Source organism: Haliotis rubra, unplaced genomic scaffold (assembly GCF_003918875.1).
Source record: "Haliotis rubra isolate DU_JTF1 unplaced genomic scaffold, ASM391887v1 Scf17, whole genome shotgun sequence".
In the NCBI taxonomy this organism is placed as follows: domain Eukaryota; kingdom Metazoa; phylum Mollusca; class Gastropoda; order Lepetellida; family Haliotidae; genus Haliotis; species Haliotis rubra.
This window is the reverse complement of record NW_025765669.1, coordinates 1,356,541-1,374,458: the sequence shown is the minus strand read 5'-3', so window position 1 is coordinate 1,374,458 and position 17,918 is coordinate 1,356,541. Positions and strand designations below refer to the sequence as shown.

General features: G+C 37.9%; 1 protein-coding gene across 1 annotated transcript in view; it reads right to left on the bottom strand.

Moving 5' to 3' along the window:
* Positions 1–3,200: 3,200 nt before the first annotated feature.
* Positions 3,201–17,918, bottom strand: part of LOC124272456 — an 87,487-nt gene continuing 72,769 nt past the window's right edge. Inside the window, 6 exon segments of the mRNA XM_046707629.1 lie at positions 3,201–5,941; positions 5,944–6,184; positions 6,186–6,478; positions 6,541–7,651; positions 9,932–10,030; positions 14,666–14,782. Of these exon segments, the coding sequence (XP_046563585.1) occupies positions 5,211–5,941; positions 5,944–6,184; positions 6,186–6,478; positions 6,541–7,558 (2,283 nt within the window). The 5' untranslated portion in view covers positions 7,559–7,651; positions 9,932–10,030; positions 14,666–14,782 and the 3' untranslated portion in view covers positions 3,201–5,210.

Sequence of the window (17,918 nt, the reverse complement as noted above, 5' to 3'; positions counted from 1 at the left end):
CGGGAAATCTTAATATTTTTTATTACAGTTATCTGCCCCTGAGCACCTAGGTAAATCCCTGCAAAGTGTCATACTGTCCAATATAACAGAAGTCGCAAGTATATTACTGACATTACTGTCTTCTCAACAAAAACAGTAATATCTTTCTCATGATTAAACCACTGTTCTCCATGGATTGTGATAGTCCGACAAAGCTTGATCCCCATCTTTGGACGATAAGGGCACAGCTGACTGAGATGACATGAACTAACTGCATCAACTTGAGTGGGTGAGGCATGCATGAATGAGTATAGACGAGATCTCTGGGAAGATTATCATGATTCTACATATCTGTGAGTCGTTAACCAATGACAACCAAAATGGTCCAGATTCCATCACGTCTCTGTTCCCTCCTTATATTTTTTTCAGAGGATTTCATTTCATATGGTTTACGCATGAATGTGTAAATTTTACAGTCATCTGTTTGATCATGATCAAAAGAATTTCTTTCCTCAATGTTTCCTTTTTGGACTCAAAAAACTCCATAACAGGCTTCCTTGAACTCAGCATCATCTTAAACATACACTTTAAGTGATATTGGCAGGAATATTTCTAATTCCATTTTTGAAACCAATTTGGCACTCTCTTTTTACCAGAATGAGTGTTTTATCATCAACTACACATTGTGAATGAGAACACCTTCCAATATTTTTTTGATCATTTCTAATTTAGATTTACAAACTCAAAGTAGAAACAATCAATATTTCTGTTAGAGTTATTTCTTTGTTAATCCTCATCAATTCTAAACTTGCTTTCAACAGAAATGTCCCTGGAATCCAGACCACATGGAATGGATGAAAACTTTCATTGCATTTTCATATGCAAAATTTGTCACGAGGAATTCTATATACAATCAACCACATGGCATACATTCTACCGTTACCATTGGCAACTTTAATTGTACAAAGTTATTAAAAGTGGAAAAATATAATTATTTACGTGTACAAAAATGACACTAGATATTCAACACACCTACATTTGTAAGCCACCAAGAGTATGCATACAAATTAACAATATTTGTCTCCGAGATATATATGTACAAACAGCCTACCTAAAGGCCTGACCAGCTTTAACTCATATATGGACCAAGCTTAAACTACCAGGAACATCAAAATATTTTCTGAACATTTCATCCTGTCAAGGTAGAAAATGAACATTGACACAGCATATAAATGCAGATAGATTTACCAAATATTGACAAGCAGGAAAATGTAAAGATTTGATCATTATTTGACACTTATAAGATATTATCATCGACGTCCTTGAGTTAAGAAATCCTCGTCTAAATCTTGGTCCTCATGGTCACTCGGTTGAGTGTGATATTCATCCTGATCCCTCCCCTTGCAGGGCTCCAAGCCTCCCCTCCCACATCAGCGTCCCCTCACCTGTAGAGGATCCTCCGACCAGGGCCCGCCCACTATTAGGTGGTGTACGGCAGACACAGCATGAGGGGGTGTGGCACATTATCAACCATACTATTGCATTCATGGAACTGTCAAATTCACTTTCCCATTGTAACACTTCTCTCACAGCTTTCTACTAAGTGCCTAACTATGAGCCTTGACTACATAGTCAATCCAATGTTATCAGCTTGTATTTTTTAGTACTACTCTTTTTGATTCCACACTGCTAAAACACATTTCTAACAATATCCTTTCTTGTCCCTGGCACACAGTGGACTGCCATTAATTTTTTTAATCCCGAATTTTAATATAATTAAATAAATATATTCAGCGTTTTGACACAAAATGTCAGAGTCAATTCACACAATGCAATAGTATGATGACTTACACTGACTATCATGTGTTACAATGTAGCACAGTTTCTCTCATTATGCCCCAAGCTATAACATAGGTAGCACATACTGATCTATCCACACCCTGAATACATCAAATTCATCACATCTATATTCTGCAACAAACCTCTTTTTTTTAACAATCTCTTTAAAATATTATTAGTTTCATGTGAAATCAAAAAGAATGTGTAATTTGATTTTTTCCATATAAAGACAATTTGTTACCATGGAAACTTCCCTGCAATTTTCACTCACTTCAAATTTTTATCCTAAATGAAACCCTCAGTTAAAAATTAGGTCACCAAATGATAATTTGGGTGTTTTTTTCACAATTTTGATTTGTCAGTCAAAGTATAAATATACAATACATCTTAATATATTTTAAACAATAACCCTTATAATTTCTCTTATTTCAACCTCTGTATTTGTGTATTGTCAATCCAAATTTCATACACCACATCATTAAGTATTTTCAGATGCAAGTTGGAACACAATGTTTTCCTCTGTACCTAAAGACCCCCTGTTATAGCTGAAGCAGTAATTGGAGAAAATGTGGTACTACTGTCAACACAACTGAGTATCAGTAGAATATCCAATATAAACAACATGACTTGACTATTACATAAACTACAATTAGTTATATTTGGGACAGTGAAAGACATGGATTCTGATGAAACAACCACCCGTATGGCAGCATCTCACTCACTGGGACATAATTTAACACCTCAAATATGTGTAAAATGTTTAAGTTGATTATAAAATTCAATCTCTAAATCATGCCATATATATGTAATTCTATCAAACAATGTTACGTTTTCACCAATTTCAAATTGTATTTCCTCCCGCTAAATATAACTGATAGATTTAACAGTACAGAGTTCATAAAATAAATAATACATTCACAACTTAAGGCAGATCTACATTTCTTGAAAGTCAGCAATACAACATAGCTGAATTAAAATACTCAACAACCAAAGTTTCAGAATCAAATTCAAAATTACATGAAACCTTAATTGGCACAAACAAATAACTTGTATTCAACAAACAAAATCAAACTATAACAAACAAGTAGTACATCCGCCATTGATAAAACAAGAATTACTTTTTCAAGAACCACTGTAACATTAAACCAATCGTAAACTGACTTAACTACAACATACATTAAATGCCATTCAAAAGCTGATCACAAGAAATACTTGATACTATCACTGGGGAATGCATAAAACATGGACCTTCCAACTAAAATCTTTGGTCCTGAAGTAGTGAGTGAGTGAGTATAGTTTTACGCCGCTTTTAGCATTATTCCAGCAATATCACGGCGGGGGATACCAGAAATGGGCTTCACACAATTACCCATACGGGGAATCGAACCCGGGTCCTTGGCATGGCAAGCAAACGCTTTAACCACTAGGCTACCCCACCGCCCCTTGGTCCTCAAGTAGCATCAGATATGTGTACCAGAAGTTCACACCTTAAAATGGTACATTTGTAACTGTAATAATAAGGTGGGTGAGCTGGAATTTATGTCGCTTTTTACCAGAAGGATCAAGGAGTGAAAAACTGAAAAATGTGATTCAGACATTGTACTTAAGTAATAAGTCACAGAATCTGATTGTCAAATCAAAAATTTCAAATATATAGAAACTGTTCAACTTCACTCATATTTAAACCTACATGAAGAGAGAAATGAGCTAAACAAGCGGCAGAGTTTGCCTCTTAGTCCCCTTACTGTCTTATATATGATAATAAATAATTGTGGTTGTTTCAATACAATATGTCCATTAGGACAGTCGAAAACGATCAGATTTCCATGTTTTATGCTTTCAAACAAGAATTGAGAAAATTAACATGATTGAAGCAAACACACACAGACCTGGGTGGTTACCCATTAATACTGCACAAGGTATCCAGAGAGAAAAAGTGTCAGTTTAGAGTTATCTCCCCTTGGCTGCAGATTTTATTTCCATGTGACTGCTATCAATTTCTGGATGAAAACAGTCAGAATTAATTAGGAATCTATTGTAAAAAATGACATTGTCCAGACTTATCATATCCTTTCTCAAGGTGTATCTTGTAGATACTGATTTGGAAGCTTGAGCTTTGGGGCGGACCTCATCCGGAACCGACAATACCTGTTTTCTATTAAATCTGTTCACATTAGACACATCAATAGTACACTGACATTGGGAAACACTGTTGATGGTCATTAAATAGCAGACCAATATACCCATCTTGACACTTTTGCAAGGTATGAAATTTGAGTGCATTTGTCCATCAGATTTGACAACAATGTGTAGAATTATTCTTGGCAATTGGTTCAAAATGTCCGTCAGCTCTAGACAGTCTGCTGTGAGATATACCTGAAATAACTTTGGTTACAGTGAGTGATGTGAATGCTGTTTGCTGTATTCCTTTAGACATGTAAATCTTTCACCAACATACAAAAGATGGTGTTCAGAAACCTGTTTTCAAATACATGTTTCAAATCCTGATAACAAAGGGGAGATAACAAACAGACATTGCTGACAATCAAAACAGTACATATTCAACAAAGTGAAAACAAATGTTTACTTTGAAATTTGTGTTTACCTGTGACTGAATTAATCAATGAATTCAAATATTATAATAATGATTACAAATATTGTCCAAGCAACGATTGTCAACGATTCTATCACGAGTCTCTGGAAGACATAGTGGGTAAAAAATTGTCATGAAGTTCAAAATTGGGATTTGTTAAAAGTGACATTTTTCTTAAATTCAAGTGAACCTACAGCTCTCCCTTTATAGAAAGTTTCGGAACAAATAAAAAGAACATGATCGTCTGCAAACCGATATAAATATCCACAGAAGTATTTTCCATATTCATGTCTTTACTCCCAAACAGGGAAAAGTGTTTTCAATTTAGGAATTTTCAAATATTGGAAATTGTGGCCATGATACTGAATACAGACAACAAACTCAGCATAAACATGTTTGGAAAAATATTTCACATTTAAGTTGAAGAATTAATTTAATCACAGGTATTCACAAACTTCATGTTACTCAACAAAAAAACACATCAGCAAATGTTACCATGTATACAACGTACCAACTACGCAATATGCACCAAATAAGACTATAATGTGAAAAATATACCCTTAACCAATGGCATATACATCAAATGATCACAAACAGATTCCACATGCGTAGCGGACACAAACAATAACAAGTAAATTTTGATTTTAGGACAAAATCCAAAACAGGCCAAAAGAGCCCATGTGGGAATGCTAGGTAACAGAACTAGTCTAACACTTTGGCCCCTAAAATATTCAAATGATCACGTCACCATTTGTTGCAGACAATTCCATTTGAATTAGAGGGGATAGATTGCACCTAGCTACATATTTACACTAGGACTATCGGAGCTTATAGTACACTTCTGTAGACTAACTGTATCAATAAGGGGGCTTCCTTGACCACCACTGCGTGACGTTGTGGCTGGGCGTTCAGGCTCTAAAAATGGATCATCAGCAACAGAATCTCTCCTAGAGTCTTCCGAGTCTATACTTTCGTAACTCGTAGACGACCAGTTCCGGGCTTTTCGGTAACCCATGAAAGGATCGAAAGATGATTCTGTAGGCACAGACAGTGTATTCTGGTCAATTTCTTCAAAGTCTGGTGCTTCCTTTCTCCCGCACGCCCACTGCAACGTCTGTGTCACATCCTTGTCAGCCTGAGCTCCTTCCGGACTTGCGTATTTACGATGGCTTGTGTCCGATTCCAAACTATCAACGCTGGACACTGAACAGGTTCGTGTTGAGTCTGTTGTATCTGTGCTTGAAACTGAGCTCTTACGTACTTCATTAGTCTCCAATTCAGGCACAGCCAGAAAGCGTCCTCCTTTGCGTGATGATCTCTTGTTGTGGGTACGCATGTGTCGCGTGATCATGTCTCGCCGACAAGCTGCGTAGGGACACTGCGGACAGCGGTATGGTTTCTCACCAGTGTGTGTTCGTTTGTGAGTGTTCAGGTGGTCACTACGGCTAAACACCTGGCCACAATCTGTACACTCATAAGGCTTAAGTCCCGTATGGAGCCGCATGTGGCGAGTGAGCATGTCACTACGGAGAAGGACCGATTGCACACTTTACAGTAATGTATTTTGTTATTGTCAGCTGCACGTACTGTCTCAGTTGGTAGATGCTTGGCCATGTGTTTAGCAAGATTATCATAGGATGGAAACACCTGTCCACAAACCGGACAGAGGTATGTCACATCAGACTCTGATAGGGAACGTTTCTCATAAAAAGCCTTTAGTATGTTCCTGCTTGACAGGCCCATATTGCTTGGATGGGTAGTTGGAGAACTGAGTAGGCGATGATGGGTACAGAGCTCGAGGAGAGACAGCCAAGCGATTCACCTCCGCTAGTGGACTCAACATTGACGCATGAGGAGGGAATGTGAAGAATCTCGGTGACATGGGACTAGGGGACAGAAGATCAGAGTCCGAGTGAGGACCTTCAAATGGACTTGGCATGCTGAAGTTGAAGATACGCCCACCTTCAGGCACTGAACACAGAGGTGATTGTGGAGAGATAAGACCGTGGGGTGAGTATGGCAGGCGATGTGTTGACCGGAAAGTGACAGGGGAGAACTGTTTGGCTGCTGTGGAGACAGCTCTGGCTCCTGGGGACCCTGGCCCATCCCTACACCCAGATTTGGAGAACCTAAGGAAGGGGACCCTAATGCTGGAGACCCAATAGAGGGTGATCCTAGCCCTGGCGACAAATTAGGACTTGTGCTCTTTGAAAGGTCTAGAGGTTCATTTTGCTGCAAGGAGGGAGGTTTTGAACGTTTGTGAGAAGTAACAGAAGGGGTAGGTTCCATGAAGACATCATCTGGTGTGTCCGACCGAACATCACTGGTCCTCTTGAGATCACGTTCCGACTCTGACACTGATTCACAAGACACCCATACTCCTCCCTGCCCCAAATCCGGACCCCTGCCCTTCATATCCTCTAGTTCTGGAGGATAGAAGTACACTGGCCCTTCCTTTAAGCTCTGCTCTAAGGATGAAGAGTCTGACTGAAGACTCATCACATATCGTTGATGGAGCATTTTCTTGAATTTTCCATGTTGATAGCTCTGACGTTCACTCTCTGAATGAAAATCTCCCTCCTCACATTTTTGAGAAGTCTCCCCAACCCTCCTTATTCCGAAATCCTCCTGCTCCGAGCTCCCTTGGTACTGAAGTCTAGGAACATCTTCTGATCCAGTGAAGGGGGACTGTTCTCGACTGCTACCACTGTCAATGTTGCTGGAACTTGACTCAGATATTGTCTCTACTAACGTGTTGTCATCAGCTTCACCACTCCATAGCCGAGGTCGTTCTGTTTTTATCAACGGGGGTCCTCGAAACCATCCATACCTAGAATCGTCAAACACCTCCCCTTCCTCTCCTGTTCGGGGCGGCATACTGAGTATCTCGTTACTTTCAAATCCAGGGTGACACTTCTGCAGATTGGGATTCTGGAATGATCCAGCATGGCTGGGGTTGTCGGTTGAATACGGAACGAAATTTAACGCTTTGTTCACGCCTTTATCCAACATACTTGGAGGTTGAAACTCAGACTTAATATGAAATTCAGCAGGACTGATAGGTGCGGCAGTCACTTCCAAGGACTGTGATTGGCTGGCTTGAATTTTATGTTGCTCCGTGGAGCTTTGTGACGGATGACCCATCATAGTCAAATAAACTCACAAGATGGAGATGGGGGAAGGGGAGAAGGCAGGCACTGGGTGGGGAACAAATGAGGATCCTTAGAATTCATGTTGACTCTGCAACGAAAACAAAGAACAATCTTAGGTGCATTTTTCTCCCCAAAATAAGCAGAATTACAGAAACAGAGATGCCAACCCTAACTTAGCCCAATTAACATTTGGCTAAAAACTGATGCAAAAATTAGCATTTTTTGGCCAAAATTAGTATCAACTTTTCTAAAGAATTTTCATACTTAATAAAATATATAGATATTCTAAGAACTTGTTACTAACATTGTACTCACCTAAACCAGTAGTAAGTATCCACATATAGCTTGATACTGAATAAAATCTGGTTGAAATTTATTGTGCATGGTACGTATGCTATTTGATAATTTAATTTAATGTATTTTCTTATTAAATTGGTATATTTTTACTGTCACATTTTATTCGCATATTTTGTGTTGGTTTTTTTTCATTATGAATATGATAAAATCGTATGGGTTGGCATCTCTGCAGAAATTTACATTTCTCACCAGACAAAAAGCAGAATTACATTTTACCCAGATCTCAAAATAAATTATAACTTTCAAGTTAAGATGCTGAGAAATATTATAACATATGTTATACTTGGTATTACACTGTATCGGCAACATACAGATTCTCGTACTGTAGTGGGTGGAGTCCTATTTAGGATTCGAACCCACACTCTCAAGTAAGTGACCTAATAGCCAGGACATAGTGAATGATAGGCAACCTCTCCCCAACCCCAACCTGACCAATTGATCAGATCATCTTCATGATACTCAAAAAAGCCAGGCCTAAAATATAGATTTATGATTAAACCAGAAACTGCAAAACATTAGTGTAAAGTGAATTTGGTTTGATACTGCATTCAACACTATTTCAGTTAAGAATGTTATCATAATGTGGTACAAAAGCCATGATAGATGCATGTCTTGAACTTCTACATGATAAGGGGGTGGTGGGGTAGCCTAGTGGTTAAAGTGTTGCCTCATCACGCCGAAGACCTGAGTTTGATTCCCCACATGGGTACAAAGTGTGAAGCCCATTTCTGGTGTCCCCCTGCTGTGATATTGCTGGAATATTGCTAAAAGCAGCATAAAACTAAACCAACTCACTCACTCTGCACAATGAAACCCACAAAGACAGGTATGGTGTAAACAACCTTAGGAACATAATCAGGACACTTTAGGGATTAAAACGCATGGCATGCCTAATTGACACAACCCAGTAAATCAGTGTACCTACAATTCAACATGCTTCAAAACGAGGAAAATATACTCGGTTACATATTTGAGTATAGTATTTGTTATATAGAAATTGAGTGAGTGAGTGAGTTAGTTTTATGCTGCACTCAGCAATATTCCAGCTATATGGCGGCAGTCTGTAAACAATCAAGTCTGGACCAGACAATCCAGTGATCAACAGCATGAGCATAAATTGGGAACCGATGACATGTGTCAACCAAGTCAGCCTAGGACTGAAAATTAAGCCTGTTACGACAAGCATGAGTTACAGAAGATCAATAATCTTTCACAGGAGTAAATGGAAAGTAGCCTATATCAGATAATCACAGCAAGTATTCAAATGCCAATTTGGTCACCATGTAGATATATTTATTTACAAAATAGAATAACAAAATGAATGAAAATATTGAATATATAAGACAAATATATGGATGGCAACTTCTTATTTATTGTATAACACAAAGTTTCTGGGCCACTTCTTACCCCTTCTTCTGGTGATTAAAGGCAGGTGTAGAAAACATGTTATATATACCAGATTTACAGGAAGCCAGAGATGTACATGTATAAACAATCAATATTAAAAAGATTGAAGTTGAACAAAGTTTCTAACTTCTCTTCAGTGATGATTAAGGTAAATGCTTCAATTTTCACTTAGTCAACAGTATTTTATAATATCTAAAATTTCAATTAAAACACTTTTACTCAATAACAAGGAAAACAATGCAATCCTACAAAATTGATAAGTTTAAATAACTTACATGAAGTCACATTTTCAATGTGGAAACCGCAGTGGCTGAGCGGGTTAGGCGTCTGACTATGTGTGCTGGCGACTAGGTTCCTTACTCTGAGGGTGTGGGTTGGCAACCCAACAAAAGTACTAGAATCTGTACTTTACTAAGAAAGTGTAATCCCAAATATAACATATGTTACATTTTCAACCAGTTTCCTAAGTAACTGCACAAGTCTCACATCAAAATGACCCACGCTGAATCCCATCCCTTCAAATGACAAATGACAGTGAAGAACTCTCAAATTCTCTTCTATACAAGTGTGTATCACACCACAAGAAAAAAACAAAGATATTTACGTGGTAATTAGTATATAGAGGCCTCCCAAGGCTGGATATTCACGAGAGTGTTGTCTGTGCAAAGTGAAGTCTCCTTATCACCCCTTCCTCTGGAAACACCTGTGGAAACAACAATCAATACTCCAGCACTAATTACAACCCTTGTTCCCCAATATCGGGGATTACCAACTAAACACAGTAAAACAAAGGGCTGGCAAAAAGGATAGACAATTATAACTATTGACGATAGGAAGAAACAATCAAGTTGAGTCATCGATGATATCAAAGTTTACATATACCAAAACATATCTGTTATTGTGAACTGTCACAGAGAGAAAGCAGCTGTTTTTGTTGAATATCACAGTGGGGACACCAGAAATGGTTTCACATATTGTACCCATGTGAGGAATCGAACCCAGTGATGTGAAATATGTTGTTTTCTTTTGGGGCTTTTTGCATATTTGCTTAAAGTTACTTAAACAATATTTATCACAAATTGTTCCATATTTAGTTAACGCATATAACACTAGAAAGACCATTTCAACAAATCAGTACTGAACAATGCAAGTTAATCCTGATATTACACTATCTGGTAATGAAAAATGATCAATGTACATCTGTACTAATAAATATATAGGGACCAATGGTTGAACCAGTCGCTCGTCATGCCAAAGACCTGGGTTCGATTCCCCACATGGGTACAATGTATGAAGCCCATTTCTGGTGGCCCCACCGTGATATTGTTGGAATATTGCTAAAAGCAACTCACTCACTCACTAATATATATTTGTATTTTATTAGTTTGATTAAATATTTAATTCAGTATTGATTACCGTTTTAATTTCCTTGGAAATGTGAGTGTAATGGTCGCTGATGCCTTGTGAGTAAGTATGGTTTTACGCTGCTTTTAGCAATATTCAAGCAATATCACAACAGGGGACACCTGAAATGGGCTTCACACATTGTACCCATTTGGGAAACGAACCCTATCTTTAGCTTGACAAGCAATCACCTTAACCACTATGCTACCCATCCCAAAAAGTTATTAAAGATTGATTCAGTAAATTTTCAGATATTGATCCAGTAATTCGATGACTTTTTCAATTCTCCAACCCTTCACATTCTACCACAACAGTATTGCAGACTAACAATACATTCCTATAGGATCTAAAAAACATTGCTGCTCAAAACCTATATCGGAAACCTGTACAACACGTGTGTGTATTCCCAGAAGACAGCATATACATTTGTTCCACGTGGAACATCACAAACAAATGTCGTCCATGTTGACTATGACGTGATAAAAACTTGACAACACTTCTCTCACAACGTAACCCCCAGTCCCTTTCATCCTCACCCCCTAGCCTATACAAATAGGATCTGCGAGACACTAGGTAAAATATAACCATTGATTTACATGGCACTGAGGCCATCCTGTTCACTTGTATAACATGAAGCAGCTTTATACGTTTCTTCGGCTAGCTGGCGTGGGAATTGTATTCCGCCTTGTTTGGCAAATCTGTCTCAAGTCTGTCACATCACCTACAAGTCTTGAATGATAAACTTTATTTTTCAGGATATTCTTGTCAATATGCTAAAACGCAAGAAACAGAAATCAAATGTTAACAGGTTTAACTCAACTTATATCTGCAAAGTGAAATATTCAAAAAAGATATTTTAAAAATAATAATAAACCCAATTGTATCATTGCATAATTATCACATGTATCTTTTCCAACAATGTACCTGTATTCATTGTTTGAAATAAGGCTCGTCAAATGTCCAAGACAGGCTAGATTTCCGACGGACAGTCTAAATTTACAGCTAGCCAGCCAAATGGTCTGGAAATTTCTTTAGATAACATGTTCCATACATCTGATTAAATTCACCATATCTTAAAATCTGTTTTTCAAGGGAGGAGCTCATCGACAACAAGAGGGTGTTTATAATTTCCATACCTGATGGTATGCATGGATCAAACATAGTGAGTGAGTGAGTTTAGTTTTACCCCCGCTTTTTAGCAATATTCCAGCAATATCACGGCGGGGGACACGAAATGGGCTTCACACACTTGAACCCGGGTCTTCGGCATGACGAGCGAACGCTTTAACCGACCCGGATCAAACATAAAAGAAACACAGTAATAAATAATAAACATTCAGCGATCTGGAAAATGAGAAATATATCCCCAACAAGCGCAAATACCTAGATGATATACACACAATTCACAACTTACAGTATTTATTTCCATTTCCCAAAATTCATGGAAAGTGTGTTTGATACATAAAAAATTTAACAAATGTGGATTTTGCTTTCAGTTGATAAGTTTAAAAACACATCGACTGGATGTTTTAGTACTTTTAAAACCCTAATCTGTGGGATTTCAGCCCTGTGGTTTTAGCCATCAGATGCAAGTTTACAATCTCAAAAATTCCCACGAAAGTGTTTTAATGGACTTAGATCTAGGGAAGAATTTCTTAAAATATTGCAAAGTATGATACCTGTGTGTGTTAGGTACAAGTAATCCTCAACACATATTACTTTTCTGAGTAAAGTTTTTAGTAAGAGAGAAGGGGATTAACTCCAGTAGGTCTCATGCAGAAATACAATTTTTAAACCATTAGTCATTTTACTGGTGCTTCAATATTCTACCGAAGATACAGACCTACCAAAGGTATTGTCCCAATTGTTCTAGCAAACCCTGAACCATATTATATCAACCCACCTATGAAGCAAACACCATAAACGAAGCAAGTCAAGAATTTCCTGAATCTCAATACAAATGTAGTTATTTGTTTCTATCAAAATTACATGTTAAGCATTTGTCCATCACTGCCCCATCAGTTTTGAAAAGATATAAACTCTTTACCCATCCAGTGGAGTGAGTGAGTCAGTAGTGTTTGATGCCGCTTCCACCAATATTCCAGCAGAAGCATCACCAGATATCACCGTTGGACCAAACAAACACTGAACTTACGTTACCTCCTGTCACCCCCTTCCTGTTCTCATGTGTTGCTTAAAGCGACACTCAATGTGATCAAGAGCAGGAAGATGTAGATCAGGAACAAGCCCCCACCCGTACATAAATCTCAATTGTATAGGCCATCTGTTATTCTTTACATAAGTCATAATACATTGGCTATTTTACAAAAGTCATACCATGTTTATTATTCTAAATATGTCATAACACTGGTAGCCCAGTGGTTAAAGTGTTCGTTCATCACGCTAAAGACCCGGGTTCGATTCCCCACGTGGGTATAAGGCCCATTTCTGGTGTCCCCCGCCAAGATATTGCTGGAATGTTGCTAAAAGCGGCGTAAAACTAAACTCACTCACTCACTAATATATACACTGCCATTTGTCAGTTATTCTATATATATATATATATATATATATATATATATATGTATGTCATAACATGTCAGATAGAGATCATTTTGATGACAGATACATCATATTTCATTCGACACAAGATATTCTATTTACTATATGCTTCCAATTATTGTTTAATGAAATCTAAACATTAACCCAATACATTTGATAAAGGAAATCTCAGTTCTCCAAACTTCAAACTAAAGATTGCACAGGTCTTTGTTCAGGCACACAGATAACACATAGTTCAGTAAAGAAAATAAATTATTATTGAGACAACACATATCTGTGTCAGTTGCTATCTGTTCAATTATCACCTCTGTTTGAATAAGATCAGCACTTATAATAACATTCATCAAACGATCATTTTCATCTTGGCATAAATGTCAAAACTCAGTGTCAATAAACATAAATACAGGTAATGACAGCTGATCGAGAGAAATAAAGTCACTTGTTCATAAAATGTCGGTTTTGAATACTGCCAACATGTAACTCAAGTGTTCTAACCTGAGATAACTCACATGAAGCAACGCTAGGACTCGACACAACAAAGGACAGTTACTCAGTGGCACTCACTCAGTAACAATGCATTGAATGACTCAGCAATCAGCTGATCGGTGCGAGTTATCTTCACTGGAGCTTGGACACTTGATGCCCAGGCTTGGTGCCCAAAAGCAGACTAACAATACATTCCTATAGGATCTAAAAAACATTGCTGCTCAAAACCTACATCGGAAACCTGTACAACATGTTGAAATGTTGAAATGTGTATGTTGACATGCCCATAAATTGTGTTGTTGAACTTTGGTGAACCACAAAGTTGTTAGGCAAACTGATAGTTTTGCTGTAGTGAAAATATCACTTTTCTCAAACTGAGAAATCTTAGTGTTTCACATGTCAGTACTATCGTATATACTCATAGAAACGAATCAGGGAACACATGAAAGTACAAGTGTTCCTTTGTTTATTTCCAGAATTTCACCCAGAGTGCAATATATACCTTGTGAAGAAACCTGGAAAAGAATAAGGAACACTTATACTTTCATGTGTTCCCTTATTTGTTTCCATGAGTATATTAGCCAGCTCTCATTATTTTATATACATGGCATAACATGTCCCTATAATATGCATAAACCATATTCTATATTAAGAAAAATATTCAGTTATAATAATTATGTAATAATATGTTTAGCAGTATTTAGGGAAAAGGCGACCATAAGTGGTGCATTTGTGCCTAATCTCGTTGTCTTTTGGACAATAAAATATGTTTAAACCAAACTAAACCAAGAAAAATAACAAAACTGAGGGAAACTAAAGTAAATAGTTCCCTAAATATACATTCCTCTAGTTAAATCACTACTTCAATTAGAAATTGTATACTCACACGAAATGTAAAAGGTAAAAGCTAAAGGTGTACAAGAGAGTTGTCTAGCCCTGAGTGAGCCTGCTGCTGAATCAAACCCAAGCTTCACTGTCATGGTGGGTTGTGGGCATCCAAAACCTGGAACAACAAAATCAGTTGTAACATGAGGTGGTTACTTACGATCATGAAGAATATTTTAGTCAGATACATCATACCTGTCCCTTGCATCTGCTAACATGGTTAAAAAGGGTTCTAATTCATTCATTGATTTGAGAGTAACTCAGCTTTTTTAACAATTTATCAGTTACTACTGTCCTAAGTGCACATACACAACTCAACAAACAAATGAATAAGGTATAATAAAGACAAATCAAGGGTAAGATTTTTTAATTCTTGCTACTCCAATGTGAGACAACTCTACCAACAATATTGCAGTTGAAACAACTTGCCATGATACTTCTCCAATGAAAGAAAAGGCTGCAAAAACAAACCTCACTAACTCTTTTGTCTGATACAAAAATTAATTCCAAACAGAGATCAAGAATAGCCTGAGTGTAAGCTCTTCAACAGGGAAAAAGTGCAGCAAAATAGTCAAGTTCACAGAAGCACTCATAAAATGATCATACATGACTACTGGTGGTTGACTGTTGGCCTCAACTGACACGAAATCACTGCACCTCTTCCCAGTGGGAAACCAGAATCTGACTGTTAGCCTGACCTGGAGCATTAGTGTTGTTTTATAGGAAACAAACTGATGCCGAACACTGTGGATTTGTTATGAATGGAAAACATAGAAGAATAAAAAACAATTGCTATGTAGCCATATTTGGTAATGGCTGTTTATGACGTTAAGACCTTGCTTATACAAGTGAGGGAGTATCGCATGTTTACAATTACAGAGATTTTATGACAAATATGAGGATTCTGAATAACTGTACGACATAACAACAGTAAGTCTTTGTTTGAAATTCACGTAAGAGCTGAAACTAAAGAAGAGATCTGTTGCACTGTAGCTCACCTGGGAAGATTATTGAAGTGAATAAGTGAGTGAGTGAGTTGGGTTTAATGCCAGTTTAAGCAATATTCCAGCAATATCATGGCAGGGGACACCAGAATTTGGCTCGCACATTGTACCCATGTGGGGAAGCGAACCCAGGGCTTAAATTTGGGAATTCTCTCATAGCCCTGACATACTGTGTACAGTGAATAGTATTGCTTGTTTTTCTAAATTTGTTTAATGAATAATGTTTGTATCTTTTGGTTTGTTGAAGTTCCCAATCGAACCACTTTGGTTACATGTGTGTTAGCTGATGTGTACATGGCCTTGTGGGCCATATTTGAAATACTATATACTTTACACAGCAATACAATACTGTAATGCAATATGAGGCTAACAATAAAAGACATCATCAGTCACAATATATATGACACATTACAAGCAATAACACGATTAAAAGCTATAAAAACATGAATATCAACTGTTCAAGAACCAACTTATACAGATTCTCTTGTGAGTGAGTTTAGTTTTACGCCACACTTAGCAATATTCCAGCTATATGGCGGCGGTCTGTAAATAATCAAGTCTGGACCAGACAATCCAGTGATCAACAGCATGAGCATTGATATATGCAATTGGGATATGATGACATGTGTCAACCAAGTCAGCGAGCCTGACCACCCAATCCCGTTAGTCGCCTCTTACGACAAGCATGGGTTACTGAAGATCAATTTTAACCCGTATCTTCACGGGTCCAGATTCTCTAATATACCCCAGTTGGCTATAAATAGAAGACTCCCAAAGCCCTTAAGTTTTTGCCCTACAATACAGGGGAGGATGGGATGCAGCTTTTTTAGAAAGGGTGGGGGGTGGGGTGCACACTATTGAGAAAAGGAGGGGTGCACACTTCATTTTCACCCGAGTTTCAATGGTCATTTAACAAACTTTCACCACAAAAGGGGGGTGCGCACCCCCCCTCTGGATCCGCCTATGCAATATCATATAGTTGCTCCCTGAAATTCATCAACAAAGAGTTCTGATTCACCTGCATCAAGTGAAAGTACAACAAAGTACTGAATCAGGATATGAATATTAAAGGCACAATGTCATGCTTTTTCGACAATATTTTGGCCTATATTTTATACATGCACACACTTTAGCTTCCTATTGATACAATAAAAGAGTTAGTATCCCTTACGACTTCACTGAAATCGATAATTGAAACTTCAGGGCGAATAACTCTATGGGATTTGCTTGAAATAATGTTTGGCCGGGAGAGGGCACGAGAATGCAACATTGCATTAATTCATACAAAATTTTTTGGGGTGTGATATAGTGCCTTTAACACACATACATAATATGGCGTTACGTTTCGTATCACAGCCCCACTGTGTCATTACAGCTCTATTAGTCACTACCACAGCTTTGTAAGGAAGGCTGTAGAGTCATGACCCATCACTGAAGCTACAGTAATGAATGGGTCCAAGTTGCATCTCGTAACAGGACAGAGATAAAATACAATGAATAATTTTGGGTGTGATGCACTAATATCATATTCAATGAGCCTGAAATCATAAAAATCTCATAGGAATTCCACATCAAACTTTTGTTTTTATGAAGTTCAATCTGTTGGTTACAATTTTTTATGACATTAATGGTTAACCCTTTCTGAGTTAACCTGACACAGGTGGTTAATGGCAACAATGTGGTCCACTTTGTCTATTACGAAAGAGGGGAACCCTTTAGCAAGCTGAAACATAGAGTTCATCTCCCCCTTGTTGTTTCTGAGCACAATGGGGGGATATTTCCTTTGTTAACATGGATTGACTGACTGAGTTTGGTTGTACGCCGCTTTTAGCAATATTCCAGCAACATCACGGCGGGGGACACCAGAAATGGGCTTCACACATTGTGCCCATGTGGGGATTCGAACCCAGGTCTTCGGCGTGACGAGCCAACGCTTTAACCATTAGGCTACCCCACGGCCCCTGTTAACATGGAACATTTGACAGATCATGTTCAGTGAAGATTAGTATGTTTTCAGTCACTAACATGTTTCCTCCAAACAGGATTATCTACACTTCTGCGATGTTGTTGAAACATTGGTGGCTAAGGCTTCAAAGTAACTCTCACTCAATCATAATGCCATGAGTCTCGCTGAAAAATATTTCAATTTGCAGCTGCATCTTATCAAAATCTGAAGACCAAACAATTGATAATAATAGTGAGGGTAATTGCTGGAATAAAGCCTTAACATTCAGGTCACTTCACTGAAGC